The sequence below is a fragment of the Mytilus galloprovincialis genome, chromosome 12 (genome assembly GCF_965363235.1).
Source record: "Mytilus galloprovincialis chromosome 12, xbMytGall1.hap1.1, whole genome shotgun sequence".
Taxonomy (NCBI): Eukaryota; Metazoa; Mollusca; class Bivalvia; order Mytilida; family Mytilidae; genus Mytilus; species Mytilus galloprovincialis.
The window spans coordinates 49,236,072-49,257,547 of NC_134849.1; the positions used below are offsets into that span (position 1 = coordinate 49,236,072).

Sequence of the window (21,476 nt, forward strand, 5' to 3'; positions counted from 1 at the left end):
ACCGAAACGAGTATAAGTTAAACTGCTTCCGGTAACATATGTCCGGTAACAAATGATCTACTTTTCCTTTGGGACTTCATGTAGTTACAGCATACTATAAATGTCCTATCATTGAGTAAAAGAGTACTTTCAATATTTCGAATATTATTCAATAGTCCTGATTATATCACTGTCTTAAGGAAATGGAAAGACCAATAAGAGTTGACGAAATACAAGGATTGTGGACATATCTTGCGTCGGTAAATTATGTTTTCTCTCTCCTAATAATAATAAATAATAAATAAGCTTTATTTAGATTCGGCAAGGTATACAAACAAAGACAAACATAAGCTCTAATGAGCTTTTAACCGACATATGAGACATTTTTAACAATACAACATTTATAACAATACAAGTTACAACACATAATATAATACATTTGTAATACACATGCAATAAATTTCACAGCCCAAAAATGAAGCACCTCAAGCAGAATATAAGCATACGCTAGGTATTATAAAAGCTAAAAGCATATAAGTGTAAACTAGGCATAAAAGCTGGCAAAATGCATAGCATAAAATATTTGAAAAACGGGGTATGATCTAGATGGTAAATAAATTTGCATAATATATAAACTAAAAGTCTGCACAAACTGTGCACTTACAGTCACTTCCATTCCATGACTTTAAAATATTTTTGAACTGACTAAAATTAGCAATTTTTCTAAAATCATCAGGTAGATCATTCCATAAACAGCAGCTGTGTATTTAAAAGCGTTCTTACAGTGATCGGGAAGGACGTGCGCCCTGTGCCTTTAGCGCATATTGACCAGAAATGGTGCATAGAGTGACAAATGTAAGCGCCCACGTGACGTACGATATTTTTCACATCGTTTTGAACCGTTTAGATATTGTCAAATGGATTTCCGATCGTGTTCCGTGCCGCCATGTGTGTGTACACAACTGTATAATGTTCCTCCAATCATAGGAGCACCTATATATTTTTGGGACGTCTCGGGTGTTTTCCTATGGTAATAGAACCATGCGGTTTAACGTCTCGGGTGTTTTCCTATCGTAATAATAGAACCATCCGGTCTAACTGAAAACCCAAAAAACGTAATTAACCATCATTCATGATATATTTTTTTATAAAAAAAACTTTAAATTTGTGAAATTTGGCTATAACAGACGAGATTTAACTCTAATAATAATCTTTTAATTTAGTTTAGCATGCTATTGTTTCGATTGAAAAACCCCGAAGCCTTTTTATGAATATAGTTTTTGTCTCCGTAAAAGGCACCTAACTGTCCTTGTCATTTTTTGGTCTTTGGCTCGTTTTGACATTTTGTTAACATGTCTTTAGCGAATATTGTTTTGTTCTATCAATTAATGGTACTCTCTACTGTTAATCTTGTCATCGTGATGAAGTAATAATAATAATACAAGAAGTGCAGAGGAAGTGCCTGAAATGTCCTCTAATACGGAACGTCTGGAATAAGTATGGTATCGACGAAGACCCAAATTTAATGTTAAAAAAAACCAACCATGAACATGAACAAGCCAAGGCAACAGTACCAGTTTAAACATTGTAAATACAGGTTATCTTTAATATTGTCCATTTTGGAAGAAGTTATTGTATATTCATTGAAATTACAGAATCACAGGAACAATATTCATGATATTATTTAAAATCATATAGATTAAAGTACCAACACCTCTTTGCCAAAAAATAATGATACTTTTTATTTTTTTTACAGAAGACAATTCAAATGGCCCACTCATTTGACAACATGGCCCATTATTTTTTAAAATGGCCCATTGAATTTATTTTTGAGGGGCCCTGGTATATATACAATATTAGAATATCTAAAATTATATTTACAATCTTTCAATACATATAAATTGTCACCCCCATGCTTACATGATATTTGTCAGGATTTGCCTGCATCCAATTTAATCTAAACCAGTCACTTAAAACAGCACTTTCTCTTTCAAGTGTACATAATAAATTTTCAAAATTGTTGTCAGCATATGACAGAGTATTATCATCGGCATAATTATACAGGGTACCATGTTCAATAAAATAGAATATGTCATTTATAAAAATATATTAAATAATAGGGGCCCCAGGATTGAGCCTTGGGGAACCCCTTTTTCAGGGATGATTCCAGGTGTTTTCAAATGGGTCCCTTGAATATCAAATTGGGAATTTTTATCCCAATTAGGAATTTTTTATGCATACAATCTTAGACGAAATAATATCTTTTTCCTGTAAAAATGGAAAATGAATATTAAGTTAATTTCACCTGTACCCTGATTGAAGAAATTATTGGATTCAGACAAGGGAAGTTGAAATACATGAATATCATATTGCATATGATGCACTATCATCTTAACTTTGGTAAACGAGGCCTATAATTACAAAAACATATGTACCACAAGTACCAGCTAACATAAACCTATGGCAAGCTGTTTAGCTATTTATTCGAATTTCAAATTATCTCATAATATATAAGATATCTTATGTAATATATAAGATATCTCATATAAAATATAAGATTTATTTTAAATATCTTGAAGTATATGAAATATCTTATAAATATGTTTTGTATGAGATATCTTATATGATTTATTGGATATCATATGAAATATCTTATTATTTATATACGATATATATCTCTAATAATATTTCTTATAATATATAAGATATCATAAATAATATCTTTTATAAGATATCTTATATAAAATAGATATCTTATATAATATAGAAGATATCTAATATCGATTTTAAAATATATATCTTACATATACTTTATATAAGATATCTTACAAATATACTTTATATAAGATATCTTATAAAGTTTATAAGATATCTTATATAATTTATAAGATATCTGATAAAGTAAATTATATGAGATATCTTATAAACTATAAGATATCTCGTGAACTATTTAAGATATCTTATAAACTTTATAAGATTTCAAAATATATATCAAATATCTAATGAACTATTATGTAAGATATCTTATAAAATTTATGAGATATCTTGAAGTTAGATAGCAAAACGGCTTGCCATATTAACCAGTGAAAAAAATCATCCATTGGGTATTTTTTCAACAGATCATCTTTATAAACTTACCTTGATTTAAATGTATTTCAAATAGAACTGGCCAATTGTCGGATTCAGAAAAGCAATTACAAAAGTATATATAGATACTTAATTGATTAGATATTTAAAGCAATTGAACCAGTGAATTTAAAATTATTTGGATCACTTTCATATCTTTCATGTCTTTTGAAACAGTTCCATAATGATGACATCATATTTCGGGGGGGGGTCTCATTTCATGAATGGTCTTTCATCAACTTTATTTTCAAAAACGCTCAAACTTTTGTCTTTTGCGGAAAAAAGAGTAAAATATAAAATAATTTCTTTTACAAAACAAGTTTTAATCAAATTACATAACCGGCTCTGCTGGGCGATCTGCTTTTACCATTAAAATTCATTCATCAATGTTATATCGAAATTTGAATTTGCTCTTTGCCGAGGTCTGACAAACAGCATATTTTTGATCAACCTGCTGAGGGATCTACTTTTACGAGACCAAATACTTCCATAACATTTTAACTTCAATTGAATCCGGCCGCTAAAATTGTTTACCTCATGTTGACATTATAATTAAATCGTTGTTGATAAAATGCAACCATAGTCAGCATTCTTATCTGTATTTTACTACGTTTTGACGACCATCTATGAAAAATTATAGTTGCCCTAATCAATGACGGAAACTTTTCCAGAAATACCGATTTTTGTTTTATTTTCCTGAATTGGGAATTTATATTTACAAACATTTTTTTGGGGCCGCTGGCCGATTCAAGAGCCGTTAAGTGGCCCTAAACTATATAGTGGAATCATCCCTGTTTTTGGATGTCAGCCCAACTGCTGAGTACTCCCTGAAGTTTGATTTGTTGCCTACGATCTGTAAGATAATTTTGAAGTAATTTCACTGATTTAGAAGAAAGACCGTAGGCAGATAATTTACTTAAAAGAATATCATGTGGTAAACAGTCAAAAGCTTTAATATTTACAATACGCTATTGAACCTTTTGTAAATATGTCTCGCTGTTTAGGCAAAGTCTTAGTTGGTCAGTTCAAGTTTTAGACAAACAATGTAGCCAATTTATCAAAAGGTTTTGGGGAGTCAAATCGACAAATGACTTGAAATGTGCATGATGTGTAGGGTATGAATGTGTAGTGGGAGCGAATGGACCTGATAACAGTCAGGACAGAAGTGAAACAACAATACAAAAATATTTCAATTAGAAAATAACTTTCATGTTGACAAGGCTTAAAAACCTTTGATTACAGCATGTACAATGAGCCAGCATGCACTTTCCAATGGCTATTACAATGATAACATTGGCCTTCTTTTACTTTAAGGGGCCCAATACTTACATGTATATAGTTAGGGTTCAATGATGGTTATGGTTAGGTTAAGGGATTTTCTAGGTTAGGGTTAGGTTTTAGGGTTACGGTAAGATTTGGGGTTAGGGATAGTTAGTATACATGTATATAGCTCTTTATGGGTTGGACCCTTAAGTAAAAGATGGCCATTACATTTACATCTGAGAAGTTTAAAGAGTTAAGTCTCTAGTCAGTACATGTATATGCTTAATAACATGCTTAAGAGATTTGTCTCTTGAGGATGAGAATGAGGTATTACTGGTTATGTTTTTGTCTGATGCTAACCATAGTAATGATACTGCAGATTCAGTTACCATTCTACACCGTGACATTTGTACATGTATTTTCATGGATTTACGGTAAATACACTGTATTGTATTTGTTGGATATTTAATGACTAGAATGGTTTTGCCCAAATGTGTATAAGAGCATATAGAAATGGTTTGTTTTATTGAACATGTTGAACGTATAATTACACTGAGGGTGTCAGCTGGTGGACGCTATTTTCGTATTTTGTGAAAAATAAAAATTGTGGCAATTAAAATTCATTTACATGTATGACCACAGAAATATACACTGTAACTATTCGATTTCATCCATCGTGTTTACTTTTTTTGTGATTCTCAGCTTTTAAAGAAATATATGTTTATGTTAGTTGTTAGTTGGCGAATATAAATTGAAAGCGTCACAGGATATATTGTTTTGACAAAAAAGGTGGAGGTGGAGAAAAAGAAAAGTGACCCAGGAGAAACCTTGTAATTATGTTGTTTTTAAAAATTACCCAAGAAATGCCCCCCCCCCCAAAAAAAAAAAAAAAAAAAAATAAATGAATTCACATGTATAGTTGACAATAATAAACCAAAAATAAGTAAGGACAAATTCTATGAAGGTACAATTTATGGGCTCATTAGGCATGTTAGGGTGTTTATTTGACTATATGGACTAATTATACTTAACCTGATCAGTATTTTAGGATTTTGAGCATCTGACACTTGACCTGAGATTCAACAACAATGAATATTTGAAGAATTGTCCTACTACTGTCTACAATCACTTTAGCATTGTCAGGGGCGGATCCAGGATTTCAGGTTAGGGGGGGGGAAGTTTTAGCAGAGCGAGGCGATTTTATTTTTTGAGGTAAAAATATTGAAACATTCTTCTAAAGGGGGTGCAATGTAGATATCTCGACTTTTTGTGTGGTAAAATTAGCTAGAAATTTAAGTTTCAAGTTGAAACCAACAATATCACCCCTAACAACAATCTATAATCACCATAATTAACAAGAAATCTGTGAAGTTCTATTCATTAAGACTATCCCCATATATTTCCCCAAAATGGGAAGAAGACAATAAGGATAGAGACATGTACCTCAATCCGAAGTACACAAGCTGACCCTCCATATAAAAGAATCTAGCGAAGTTTATGTCAATGGTTGCTGGGAAAACTGGTGTTGCATTCATTTTAGTCGATCGAATATTTCAGGGGGGAAATGTAATAATGAAGTACTAGTAATAGATTTGTATGTGTCCTAGTGAATCCTCCAGACCAAATATCAAGTGACTGACTGATGGATGAACGGACAGAGGTAAAACAATATGTCCCTGTTCCGCGAAGAACCTCCGAGTTATGATGGCAAGGTCTCCTACAAGTTGGAAAAATCTACAACAATCTCGAACGCCTAACACCCTTCACTCACGCATGCACTAAGGGATTCATATTGCATATATGAGTTTATAAAGCTACAGTTACATGTATAAAGCTGCAGCCCCAAAAACAGAAGCTGAACATCATGCGAACATTTTATTTTAGTTCTGTGTTTCAATGCAAACCAATCTACAATCAAGACACCAGCACTTGTTGTAAAATTGTCTATATAGCAATATCGGGTAATATCTTAACTAAACCTTAAAAGACGTGCTGCTGATAGTTGTGACATAAAGAAATACAGGTACACCACAAAAAAAAGGTTGGTTGGAACTTCGATTATCAAAGAAATTGATAATAAAAAGTGCAAATACAATGTTACAATTGTTTTTACTTTAACTGCTAAAAACCTATTATGTTTGTCATCAAACGCAGCTCCGCATTTGACACCTTCCTTTGAAGTATATTATATTTATAGAACTCAAATAAATCATAGGTCAGTTGATTAATAATCACATTGATTCTGTTAAACTGACTGTTTGACTGTCTTTGATGTTAAAAAAGACGGAATGGTCTCTTCTGATACTTAAATAAGTTGAAGACAACCGATGCTTTGCAAATTTTAGGGGTGGGGGCGCACATCTGCCACACCCCCGCCTAAATATGCCCCTGTTTGTGGCTTCATTTTCTCTAGTGAAGTCAAAATTTTACGAGCTAATCTGTGATGTCTAGTTATAACCGTGGACAAATAACAATTTATATAAGATGTTTCAAGTCCATTCATGTCATTCATCAATTAAGAGACTTAATTTTGATGATGGACAAAGGTTTGGCCTCATATTTGATTTTTATTACATTCTTATTTATGTACAAATGTATACAGACTTCATTGTGTCAAATTTGTGATAGAATAGTTTACATGTTTTTTTTTCTGTTTTCAGATTGATTGGACTGATCCATGGTTTCGATATTTACTCTTCTTTCATGTTATATGCTGCTTAACTACAATAGTGATCAGGAAAAAATCCAATATACAATTCATTTATTTTGGTTTCTTGAGTAAGTAAAATCAATAAAAATGTATTCACCATGCAACAGATAAAAATGAGAGTTTCTCTTCATGAATCATTATTAATGTATGCTACTAAAATAAGGAGGTCTAATTTGTTAGCAGGCATAATGTAAAATCAATGAATTAAAAAAATCAACTTTATATGTAACTTAGTGTTGATTAAAAATTACACCATTACAGACCCTTTTAATTGTTTACACATAATTTATAAGTACCAATAATTAACATACAATACAGATGGCATAGGTACTTTAATACATTGTAAGGCATACAAATGGCATAGGTACTTTAATACATTTTAAGGCATACAAATAGCATAGGTACTTTAATACATTGTAAGGCATACAAATGGCATAGGTACTTTAATACATTGTAAGGGATACAAATGGCAGAGGTACTTTAATACATTGTAAGGCATTCAAATGGCCTAGGTACTTTAATACATTGTAAGGGATACAAATGGCATAGTTTATTTTCATACATTGTAAGGCATTATTCAAATGGCATAGGTACTTTAATACATTGTAAGGCATACAAATGGCATAGGTACTTTAATACATTGTAAGGCATACAAATGGCATAGGTACTTTAATACATTGTAAGGCATACAAATGGCGTAAGTACTTTAATACATTGTAAGGCATACAAATGGCATAGGTACTTTAATACATTGTAAGGCATACAAATGGCATAGGTACTTTAATACATTGTAAGGGATACAAATGGCATAGGTTATTTTCATACATTGTAAGGCATTCAAATGGCATAGGTACTTTAATACATTGTAAGGCATACAAATGGCATAGGTACTTTAATACATTGTAAGGCATACAAATGGTGTAAGTACTTTAATACATTGTAAGGCATACAAATGACATAGGTACTTTAATACATTGTAAGGCATACAAATGGCATAGGTACTTGAATACATTGTAAGGGATACAAATGGCATAGGTTATTTTCATACATTGTAAGGCATTCAAATGGCATAGGTACTTTAAACCATTGTAAGGGATACAAATGGCATAGGTTATTTTCATACATTGTAAGGCATACAAATGGCATAGGTACTTTAATACTTTGTAAGGCATACAAATGGCATAGGTACTTTAATATATTGTAAGGGATACAAATGGCATAGGTTATTTTCATACATTGTAAGGTATTCAAATGGCATAGGTACTTTAATACATTGTAAGGGATACAAATGGCATAGGTTATTTTCATACATTGTAAGGCATTCAAATGGCATAGGTACTTTAATACATTGTAAGGCATACAAATGGCATAGGTACTTTAATACATTGTAAGGCATACAGATGGCATAGGTACTTTAATACATTGTAAGGCATACAAATGGCATAGGTACTTTAATACATTGTAAGGGATACAAATGGCATAGGTTATTTTCATACATTGTAAGGCATTCAAATGGCATAGGTACTTTAATACATTGTAAGGGATACAAATGGCATAGCTTATTTTCATACATTGTAAGGCATTCAAATGGCATAGGTACTTTAATACATTGTAAGGCATACAAATGGCATAGATACTTTAATACATTGTAAGGGATACAAATGGCAGAGGTACTTTAATACATTGTAAGGCATTCAAATGTCATAGGTACTTTAATACATTGTAAGGGATACAAATGGCATAGTTTATTTTCATACATTGTAAGGCATTATTCAAAATGGCATAGGTACTTTAATACATTGTAAGGCATACAAATGGCATAGGTACTTTAATACATTGTAAGGCATACAAATGGCATAGGTACTTTAATACATTGTAAGGCATACAAATGGCGTAAGTACTTTAATACATTGTAAGGCATACAAATGGCATAGGTACTTTAATACATTGTAAGGCATACAAATGGCATAGGTACTTTAATACATTGTAAGGGATACAAATGGCATAGGTTATTTTCATACATTGTAAGGCATTCAAATGGCATAGGTACTTTAATACATTGTAAGGCATACAAATGGCATAGGTACTTTAATACATTGTAAGGCATACAAATGGTGTAAGTACTTTAATACATTGTAAGGCATACAAATGACATAGGTACTTTAATACATTGTAAGGCATACAAATGGCATAGGTACTTGAATACATTGTAAGGGATACAAATGGCATAGGTTATTTTCATACATTGTAAGGCATTCAAATGGCATATGTACTTTAAACCATTGTAAGGGATACAAATGGCATAGGTTATTTTCATACATTGTAAGGCATACAAATGGCATAGGTACTTTAATACTTTGTAAGGCATACAAATGGCATAGGTACTTTAATATATTGTAAGGGATACAAATGGCATAGGTTATTTTCATACATTGTAAGGTATTCAAATGGCATAGGTACTTTAATACATTGTAAGGGATACAAATGGCATAGGTTATTTTCATACATTGTAAGGCATTCAAATGGCATAGGTACTTTAATACATTGTAAGGCATACAAATGGCATAGGTACTTTAATACATTGTAAGGCATACAGATGGCATAGGTACTTTAATACATTGTAAGGCATACAAATGGCATAGGTACTTTAATACATTGTAAGGGATACAAATGGCATAGGTTATTTTCATACATTGTAAGGCATTCAAATGGCATAGGTACTTTAATACATTGTAAGGGATACAAATGGCATAGCTTATTTTCATACATTGTAAGGCATTCAAATGGCATAGGTACTTTAATACATTGTAAGGCATACAAATGGCATAGATACTTTAATACATTGTAAGGGATACAAATGGCAGAGGTACTTTAATACATTGTAAGGCATTCAAATGTCATAGGTACTTTAATACATTGTAAGGGATACAAATGGCATAGTTTATTTTCATACATTGTAAGGCATTATTCAAAATGGCATAGGTACTTTAATACATTGTAAGGCATACAAATCGCATAGGTACTTTAATACATTGTATGGCATACAAATGGCATAGGTACTTTAATACATTGTAAGGGATACAAATGGCATAGGTTATTTTCATACATTGTAAGGCATTCAAATGGCATAGGTACTTTAATACATTGTAAGGCATACAAATGGCGTAAGTACTTTAATACATTGTAAGGCATACAAATGGCATAGGTACTTTAATACATTGTAAGGCATACAAATGGCATAGGTACTTGAATACATTGTAAGGGATACAAATGGCATAGGTTATTTTCATACATTGTAAGGCATTCAAATGGCATAGGTACTTTAAACCATTGTAAGGGATACAAATGGCATAGGTTATTTTCATACATTGTAAGGCATACAAATGGCATAGGTACTTTAATACTTTGTAAGGCATACAAATGGCATAGGTACTTTAATATATTGTAAGGGATACAAATGGCATAGGTTATTTTCATACATTGTAAGGTATTCAAATGGCATAGGTACTTTAATACATTGTAAGGGATACAAATGGCATAGGTTATTTTCATACATTGTAAGGCATTCAAATGGCATAGGTACTTTAATACATTGTAAGGCATACAAATGGCATAGGTACTTTAATACATTGTAAGGCATACAGATGGCATAGGTACTTTAATACATTGTAAGGCATACAAATGGCATAGGTACTTTAATACATTGTAAGGGATACAAATGGCATAGGTTATTTTCATACATTGTAAGGCATTCAAATGGCATAGGTACTTTAATACATTGTAAGGGATACAAATGGCATAGCTTATTTTCATACATTGTAAGGCATTCAAATGGCATAGGTACTTTAATACATTGTAAGGCATACAAATGGCATAGATACTTTAATACATTGTAAGGGATACAAATGGCAGAGGTACTTTAATACATTGTAAGGCATTCAAATGTCATAGGTACTTTAATACATTGTAAGGGATACAAATGGCATAGTTTATTTTCATACATTGTAAGGCATTATTCAAAATGGCATAGGTACTTTAATACATTGTAAGGCATACAAATGGCATAGGTACTTTAATACATTGTAAGGCATACAAATGGCATAGGTACTTTAATACATTGTAAGGCATACAAATGGCGTAAGTACTTTAATACATTGTAAGGCATACAAATGGCATAGGTACTTTAATACATTGTAAGGCATACAAATGGCATAGGTACTTTAATACATTGTAAGGGATACAAATGGCATAGGTTATTTTCATACATTGTAAGGCATTCAAATGGCATAGGTACTTTAATACATTGTAAGGCATACAAATGGCATAGGTACTTTAATACATTGTAAGGCATACAAATGGTGTAAGTACTTTAATACATTGTAAGGCATACAAATGACATAGGTACTTTAATACATTGTAAGGCATACAAATGGCATAGGTACTTGAATAGATTGTAAGGGATACAAATGGCATAGGTTATTTTCATACATTGTAAGGCATTCAAATGGCATAGGTACTTTAAACCATTGTAAGGGATACAAATGGCATAGGTTATTTTCATACATTGTAAGGCATACAAATGGCATAGGTACTTTAATACTTTGTAAGGCATACAAATGGCATAGGTACTTTAATATATTGTAAGGGATACAAATGGCATAGGTTATTTTCATACATTGTAAGGTATTCAAATGGCATAGGTACTTTAATACATTGTAAGGGATACAAATGGCATAGGTTATTTTCATACATTGTAAGGCATTCAAATGGCATAGGTACTTTAATACATTGTAAGGCATACAAATGGCATAGGTACTTTAATACATTGTAAGGCATACAGATGGCATAGGTACTTTAATACATTGTAAGGCATACAAATGGCATAGGTACTTTAATACATTGTAAGGGATACAAATGGCATAGGTTATTTTCATACATTGTAAGGCATTCAAATGGCATAGGTACTTTAATACATTGTAAGGGATACAAATGGCATAGCTTATTTTCATACATTGTAAGGCATTCAAATGGCATAGGTACTTTAATACATTGTAAGGCATACAAATGGCATAGATACTTAAATACATTGTAAGGGATACAAATGGCAGAGGTACTTTAATACATTGTAAGGCATTCAAATGTCATAGGTACTTTAATACATTGTAAGGGATACAAATGGCATAGTTTATTTTCATACATTGTAAGGCATTATTCAAAATGGCATAGGTACTTTAATACATTGTAAGGCATACAAATCGCATAGGTACTTTAATACATTGTATGGCATACAAATGGCATAGGTACTTTAATACATTGTAAGGGATACAAATGGCATAGGTTATTTTCATACATTGTAAGGCATTCAAATGGCATAGGTACTTTAATACATTGTAAGGCATACAAATGGCGTAAGTACTTTAATACATTGTAAGGCATACAAATGGCATAGGTACTTTAATACATTGTAAGGCATACAAATGGCATAGGTACTTTAATACATTATAAGGCATACAAATGGCATAGGTACTTTAATACACTGTAAGGCAAACAAATGGCATAGGTACTTTAATTTAGTCACAGACCTGCGATGTTGTGGGTTTTCTAGTCATTCTGAATATGGAATGATTAAGATACAAAATTTAAGTTATATGGAAGGAACTACATTTGTATTATGTAATTGGAAATGAAACAGCTACTTACTAATTCTTTTCTCCAGCTATGATTAGTACATAAAATGTACTGGGGTAATTTTGATATTCACCCTAAAAGGAAAATGTCCTGCTTGTACCTTCAATACTAATTTACTTTAAATGTTGTTTTGTAACAAAAGTAAAAAGGAATTAAAGGGTATTTTAAAAATTTAACAAGTTTGTTGTGACTTCATTATGTTCATCTCAATTCATGCTGATGTTATTTCTTTCCACACTACTTTTTAAAATTCACATGAGGAGAATGTCCAGTTGTGTTTATAAATTATTAAAGATATTTTTTTATTTATAGATTTGACATGATTGAAGTGGAGAACTATTCATGATGTTACAAGAACACTTCCTACATATAGTGGATATGTTTAATTAATACATTGCCACAATCCCTATTAACACTTTAATAAAAAAAAAAAATGAAAAACACTTCACTATATCTTTGCACAAGAAAACTTAAAAAAAAGAATATGGACTATGCAGTTGCTATAAATAGAATATAAAGAGGAAAAATAGTAATCTTTAGTATTATGTATTACATGTGGATGTTTTATTAGTTTATATGAATATTTTATGATAGTTTATAATTGTACTTTTCAGTCATGATGGTTTTTTTGTCAGAATATATAAATGAATGGGCTGCAAAAAATTACAAGTAAGTTTGATGAACTCTAGCATTTATATCTCAAATAACCTTCTACACATTTCTATAATTGTGCACATTCTTCTGACATAAAACAAATGTAGAATTCTGTTTTAAAATTTTTGGAAGATGTAGGATAAGTACATTTTTGATGCATCAATATTTTTACTTTACAACCACACACATAACTTGTATTCCACCTTCAATCAAGCAAATTTTAAAAATATATTTGGTCCTCACTTGGCTTTTATTAACAAAGGTGAATTTTGTGGTTTCTGACACAACATTAAAAGATGAAAAAAAATTTAACAAAGAGTTCATTGTTTAATCATAATTTTCTTCATATCGATCATCTAATCTGATAAGTGTATTCAGTGGCATAGACTGGCTATTAAGTCCTTGCATGGTCAGTTTTAAATCATGGATAACATGTATAAAATTGAGAATGGAAATGGGGAATTTGTCAAAGAGACAACAACCTGACCATAGAACACACAACAGCAGAAGGTCAAAAATAGGTCTTCAATGCAGCGAGAAATTCCGGCACCCAGAGGCGTCCTTCAGCTGGCCCCTTAACAAATATATATACTAGTTCAGTGATAATGAACGCAATACTAAACTCCAAATTATACACAAGAAACGAAAATTAAAAATAATACAAGACTAACAAAGGCCAGAGGCTCCTGACTTGGGACAGTATGTTTATTTATTACCCGATATATTTTGAGAAATGAATCAGTGATTATGTTCAGCTTAACTCAATTTTGTTGTCTTTTTTTGTGTCATCTTTTGTCTTGTTTGTGTCATCTTTTAGGTTGTTTGTGTCATCTATGGGTTTGTTTGTGTCATCTATTGGTTTGTTTGTGTCATCTTTAAGGTTATTTGTGTCATCTATGGGTTTGTTTGTGTCATCTATGGGTTTGTTTGTCTTTTATGGGTTTGTTTGTGTCATCTATGGGTTTGTTTGTGTCATCTATTGGTTTGTTTGTGTATCTATGGGTTTGTTTGTGAAATCTATGGGATTGCTTTTGCATTTATTGGATAGCTTTTGTCATCCATGGGCTTGTTTGTGTCATCTATGGGTTTGTTTGTGTCTTTTATGGGTTTGTTTGTGTCATCTATGGGTTTGTTTGTGTATCTATGGGTTTGTGTCATCTATGGGATTGCTTTTGTCATTTATGGGATAGCTTTTGTCATCCATGGGCTTGTTTGTGTCATCTATGGGTTTGTTTGTGTCTTTTATGGGTTTGTTTGTGTCATCTATGGGTTTCTTTGTGTATCTATGGGTTTGTGTCATCTATGGGATTGCTTTTGTCATTTATGGGATAGCTTTTGTCATCCATGGGCTTGTTTGTGTCTTCTATGGGCTTGTTTGTGTCTATTGGTTTGTTTGTGTATCTATGGGTTTGTTTGTGTATCAATGGGTTTGTTTGTGTCATCTATGGGTTTGTTTGTGTCATCTATGGGATTGCTTTTGTCATCTATGGAAGTGTTGTGTCATCTATGGGTTTGTTTGTGTCATCTATGGGTTTGCTTTTGTCATAGATCTATGGAATTGTTGTGTCATCTATGGGTTTGTTTGTGTCATCTATGGGATTGTTTGTGTCATCTATGGGTTTGTGTGTGTCATCTATGGGTTTGTTTGTGTCTTCTATGGGTTTGTTTGTGTCATCTATGGGATTGCTTTTGTCACCTATGGGATTGCTTTTGTCATCTATGGGCTTGTTTGTGTCATCTATGGGCTTGTTTGTGTCTTCTATGGGTTGTTTGTGTCATCTATGGGATTGCTTTTGTCATCTTTGGAATTGTTGTGTCATCTATGGGTTTGTTTATGTCATCTATGGGTTTGTTTGTGTCATCTATGAGATTGCTTTTGTCATCAATGGAATTGTTGTGTCATCTATCGGTTTGTTTGTGTCATCTATGGAATTGTTGTGTCTTCTATGGGTTTGTTTGTGTCATCTATGGTATTGCTATTGTCATCTATGGGCTTGTTTGTGTCTTCTATGGGTTTGTTTGTGTCATCTATGGGATTATTTGTGTCATCTATGGGATTGCTTTTGTCATTTTTGGAATTGTTGTGTCATCTATGGGTTTGTTTGTGTATCTATGGATTTGTTTGTGTATCTATGGGTTTGTTTGTGTATCTATGGGTTTGTTTGTGTATCTAAGGGTTTGTTTGTGTATTTATGGGTTTGTTTGTGTATCTACCGGTTTGTTTGTGTCATCTATGGGTTTGTTTGTATCATCTATGAGGTTGCTTTTGTCATCTATGGAATTGTTGTGTCATCTATGAGTTTGTTTGTGTCATCTATGGAATTGTTGTGTCATTTATGGGTTTGCTTTTGTCATAGATCTATGGAATTGTTGAGTCATCTATGGGTTTGTTTGTGTCATCTATGGGATTGTTTGTGTTATCTATGGGTTTGTGTGTGTCATCTATGAGTTTGTTTGTGTCTTCTATGGGTTTTTTTGTGTCATATATGGGATTGCTTTTGTCACCTATTGGATTGCTTTTGTCATCTATGGAATTGCTTTTGTCATCTATGGACTTGTTTGTGTCATCTATGGGCTTGTTTGTGTCTTCTATGGGTTTGTTTGTGTCATCTATGGGATTGTTTGTGTCATCTTTGGAATTGCTTTTGTCATCTTTGGAATTGTTGTGTCATTTATGGGTTTGTGTGTGTCATCTATGGGTTTGTTTGTCATCTATGAGATTGCTTTTGTCATCAATGGAATTGTTGTGTCATCTATCGGTTTGTTTGTGTCATCTATGGAATTTTTGTGTCATCTATTGGTTTGCTTTTGTCATAGATCTATGGAATTGTTGTGTCATCTATGGGTTTGTTTGTGTCATCTATGAGATTGTTTGTGTCATCTATGGGTTTGTGTGTCTCATCTATGGGTTTGTTTGTGTCTTCTATGGGTTTGTTTGTGTCATATATGGGATTGCTTTTGTCACCTATGGGATTGCTTTTGTCATCTATGGGATTGTTTTTTTGTCATCTATGGGCTTGTTAGTGTCATCTATGGGCTTGTTTGTGTCTTCTATGGGTTTGTTTGTGTCATCTATGAGATTGTTTGTGTCATCTATGGGATTGCTTTTGTCATCTTTGAAATTGTTGTGTCATCTATGGGTTTGTTGCTGTCATCTATGGGTTTGTTTGTGTCATCTATGAGATTGCTTTTGTCATCAATGGAATTGTTGTGTCATCTATCGGTTTGTTTGTGTCATCTATGGAATTGTTGTTTCATCTATGGGTTTTTTTGTGTCATCTATGGGTCTGTTTGTGTCATCTATTGGCTTGTTTGTGTTATCTATGGGTTTGTTTGTGTCATCAATGGGTTTGTTTGTTTCATCTATGGGATTGTTGTGTCATCTATGGGTTTGTTTGTGTCATCTATGGGAATGTTTTTGTCATTTATGGGTTTGTTTGTGTCATCTATGAGATTGCTTTTGTCATCTATGGGTTCGTTTGTGTCATCTATGGGTTCGTTTGTGTCATCTATGGAATTGTTTTGTCATCTATTGGTTTGTTTGTGTCATCTATGGGATTGCTTTTGTCATCTATGTACTGGCTTGATGTCTTGTTTGTGTCCTTTTTGAAAAAAATGTGTCATCTATGGGGTTGTATATGATATTTGTTGTCTTGTTTGTGTCCTTTTTTAGAATTTTTTTGGTCATCTATGGGCTTGTTTGTGTCATCTATTGGCTTGTTTGTGTTGTCCATTATATTTATTGTGTTATAAAATTAAGAATGGAAATGGGGAAAATATCTGAACAACAGCCGAAGTCCACCAATGGGTTTCCAAGAAAATCCTGCTCTTGGAGGTGGTCTTTAACTGGCCCCTAAATAAAACTGTGTACTATTTCAGTGAAAATTGACATCACACTAAACTTCAAAACATATAAATGAACTAAAATTAAAAAAACATACAAGACTAACAAAAGCGGGGTTAAACGTCATGTATTGTGAGATGTCAACCCTCCCCTATACCTGTAGCCAATGTAGAATTAAAGAAAAATAGCAATACACACAGTTAAACTCAGTTTAAAGAAGTCCAAAGTTATCTATTGTCATGATTGTTGTTGTCATATTTTGTTTATGTTTTCCCCCTAAAAAGTTAAGTCGATATATATTATCCTAATTGGAAGAAGATGAATAGTATAATTATCAAAAGAAAAAAGAGAGAAAGACCTACAAGAGTCAACAAATCAGTACACCAAATAACATGAAGTGAGCATAAAAGAACCCTGTCAAAAACCAAGATGAACAATCAATGTAAGGGCTAGCAGTGCCTTTTTCATCAATCAATGTAAGGGCTAGCAGTGCCTTCTTCATCACTGTTTTGTATTTTTATATTTTAAATGTTGTTAAACTACATATCAGTATATATCATTAATTTAATCAGAATTTCTTTTACATATATATCTGTTTTACAGGTCATTCTCGAGACAGCAGTATTTTGACAGTAATGGCTTGTTTATATCAACAGTTTTTTCAACACCAATTCTTATTAACTGTTTGATTATGGTAGTAAGTAAATGTTTTTGTTGTTAAAGTAAGAAATTGTGCACAAATGAAATTCTATTAAAAAGCCAATTTCCTGAATTTGTATCTGTAGAAATATACAATTAGAGGATAAAGATACAGATTAGAAGTCAATTAGTCTAAGGTCAAAGTTATAAAGTTACTAATAGAAGATTTGTGTAAAAGAATATTACTGTCTAAAATAGTAATTTATATGGACTGGGTGGGGTGTGTGAGCTTGCTCAATGAATGTTCTTTTAATTAGAAGAGTCTAGGGTATCTTGCATACTGCAACCCATTGAATTTAATGCCCTCAAACAGACTGGGAGTCCCTGCATATTTATACACCCAACACAGTGTAACAATGCTCATACTGTGGTAGGCCAATTTTGATTGGTATTCAGTTTAATACGCATCAGCACGTCTCATTTCAATAGAGAATATTTGCCCCACCCCTCAGTCATGATCTATTGACTTTGAAACTTTTGCTTAGTTTACATGTATTAGTTTGTGATTAGATCAGTTTAAGATGAACTGCTATTGTTAAGTCAATGATATTTAGTATTCAAATTTATTGGTATTTGCAAGTATTGTTTCCATGGATATTATATAGCCCCACTTCCTCATCATGGTTCATTAAACTTGGAACTTTCACATAGTTTACAAGTTAATGTTTTTGTTTAAGCTTGTTTAAATGGAACGACTTATGATGAGACAATAGTATTTGTTATGCAGTTGTTATAGTATTGGCACATTTCATTTTCATGGAGATTGTTCAGCCATGAAACTGCAGCCAGGGTTTATCGCCTTTGAATATTTGCTTAACATGCATAACTTACATGCTAAAGTATTGCTATTTTAATTTAACATTTGCATTATCAAAATTACAAAAAGGCGAGACATATCTCTGTGAAAACAGTTTATTAATTTTAACCCATATGTTTAAATTTTTGCTCATTATCTCAAATAAAATTGAGAATGGAAATGGGGAATGTGTCAAAGAGACAACAACCCGACCTTAGAACAGACAACAGCAGAAGGTCACCAACAGGTCTTAAATGCAGCGAGAAATTCAAAAGTTATATAAAGCTAGTCAAAAACCTTGTACATTTTACAACAAAAAGTTCTTTGATATCTTGATTTTGTTTTCACATGTTGACCAGTGCCTCATATTATAGTAAAAGTTAATGTATTATAACATGTTTTATTACAGATAATGTGGTTATTAAATATGAGCAAATTGATGTCAGAAGTCAGATATGTTAAACATCGTTCAAAAAGGAAAAATGAGAGTGAACCACTTCAAACTTCAGAGAATAGAACAGATAAAGTAGGAAAGAGAGAAAAAGGAGACTAGCATTGTTAAATTCATTATTGGATATTAAATTGTGGGAATTGCAATATCTTTATAATGGTAATCTGGGGTTAATATTTGTAAGCATTCCAAGAAGATAACCAGTATTATGATACATCTTTTCATGTCTACAGTGTGTTATTTAGGATAACAAACTAAAGTTGTTTTGAGAAGACAGTGATAGCGTGCTTGTATTGACAAGGTATTGTCTTTGAAAAATTTGTACAAGGTGGTATTTTTATGGAATTAACATGTTTATAAGTTAATGACTATGATTAAGATGTCTTCCAATCCTGGACTCTGATTAATGTATTTAGTTAATTACAATGGCTAAGATGTCTTCCAATCCTAGACTCTGATTAAAGTGTTTAGTTTATAACCATGGCTAAGCTGTGTTACAATCCTTGACTCTGATTAAAGTGTTTAGTTTATAACCATGGCTAATTTCTCTTACAATCATGGACTCTGATTAAGAGTTTAGTTAATTACCATGTTTAAGATGTCTTACAATCATTGACTCTGATTAATGTGTTTAGTTAATAACCATGTCTAAGCTATCTTACAATCATGGACTCTGACTATTTTTAAAGTGTTTAGTTTATAACCATGGCTAAGATGTCTTCCAATCCTGACTCTGATTAAAGAGTTTAGTTAATTACCATGGCTAAGATGTCTTCCAATCCTGACTCTGATTAAAGAGTTTAGTTAATTACCATGGCTAAGATGTCTTACAATCAAACTTGTGATGATTTTATTATTTCAATGCAGAGTAATATTCTTCTCTCAACTGAGTAATATTCATAGAAATAAGTTTTTTTCTCTTTTTAGCTCACCTGGCCCAAAGTGAGCTTTTCTCATCACTTGGCATCTGTCGTCCCTCGTCAACCAATCATTTTACAAAAACCTTCTCTTCTGAAACTACTGGTCCAAATTTAACCAAACTTGGCCACAATCATCACTAGGGTATCTAGTTGAAAGAATCTGTCTAATGACCCCGTCAGCCAACCAAGATGACTGACATGGCTAAAAATAGATCATAGGTGTTAAATTGAGTTTTTGGCATATATCTCTGTAATCATTTAGAGCAAATCTGCAGATCTATCTGCCCTAAAATTTTCAGATGAATCAGACAAACCGTTGTTGGGTTGCTGCCCCTGAATTGGTAATTTTAAGGAAATTTTGTCGTTTTTGATTATTTTCTTGAATATTATTATATATAGAGATCAACTGTAAACAGCAATAATGTTCAGCAAAGTAAGATCTACAAATTAGTCAACATGACCAAAATTGTCAATTGACCCCTGAAGAAGTTATTGCCTTTTATAGTCCATTTTTAACAATTTTTTTGTAAATTTTTGTCATCTTTTACAAAAGTCTTCACCTCTGAAACTACTGTGACAAATTTAATCAAACTTGGTCACAATCATCATTAGGGTACTATATTTAAAAAATGTTTCTGAGGACCCTGCCCGCAAACCAAGATGGTGACATGGCTAAAAATTGTACATAGGGGTTAAATCCATTTTTTTGCTCATATCTCTAGCATTTAGAGCAAATCTGACGGGATACAATTGTTCATTAGGTCAAGATCTATCTGCCCTGAAATTTTCAAACCAATCAGGCAACTAGTAGTTGGGTTGCAACCCCTGAATTGGTAATTTTAAGAAAAATTTGCAGCTTTTGGTTATTATCTTCAATCTCATTATAGATAGATAGAAATAAACTGTAAACAGCAATAATGTACCGGTACAGCAAAGTAAGATCTGCAAATAAGTCAACATGACCAAAATGGTCAATTGACCTCTTCAAGAGTTATTGCCTTTTATAAAATTGAGAATGGAAATGGGGAATAGTAAATTTTTTACAATTTTCATAAATTTTGTAAATTTTTGCAAAACATTTTCCTCTAAAACTACTGGGCAAAGTTCACTATAGATAGAGCTAATTGTGAGCAGCAAGAATGTTCAGGAAAGTCAGATCTACAAACACATCACAGTGGGGGATCCATATCTTTTCATAAGGCGGGCCTGCAGACTAACCTAAGGGGGGGGGGGGGGGGGGCTCAAGTCATGCTTCAGTGATTCCCTATATAATAATAATCAACCAAATTTTTCTCAGGAAAGTGATGCTTTTGCTGTAAATGTGCATCATGACTGAAATATAATGT

General features: G+C 32.4%; 1 protein-coding gene across 1 annotated transcript; it reads left to right on the top strand.

Moving 5' to 3' along the window:
* The first annotated feature begins 19 nt into the window (after window positions 1-19).
* Window positions 20-19,743, top strand: LOC143054079 (transmembrane protein 18-like). The gene is made up of 5 exons (XM_076226962.1): window positions 20-239; window positions 7,029-7,146; window positions 13,381-13,435; window positions 17,868-17,961; window positions 19,169-19,743. Exons 1-5 carry the CDS (start codon window positions 183-185, stop codon window positions 19,310-19,312), a joined length of 468 nt encoding a protein of 155 aa, XP_076083077.1. The 5' UTR covers window positions 20-182; the 3' UTR covers window positions 19,313-19,743.
* The last annotated feature ends 1,733 nt before the right edge of the window (window positions 19,744-21,476 follow it).

Coding starts and splice junctions, on each gene's coding strand:
- LOC143054079 (XM_076226962.1), top strand. CDS start 183: ATGGAAAGACCAATAAGAGTTGACGAAATACAAGGATTGTGGACATAT. Junction 7,147..13,380: donor CATTTATTTTGGTTTCTTGA/GTAAGTAAAATC, acceptor TGTACTTTTCAG/TCATGATGGTTTTTTTGTCA. Junction 13,436..17,867: donor TGGGCTGCAAAAAATTACAA/GTAAGTTTGATG, acceptor TCTGTTTTACAG/GTCATTCTCGAGACAGCAGT.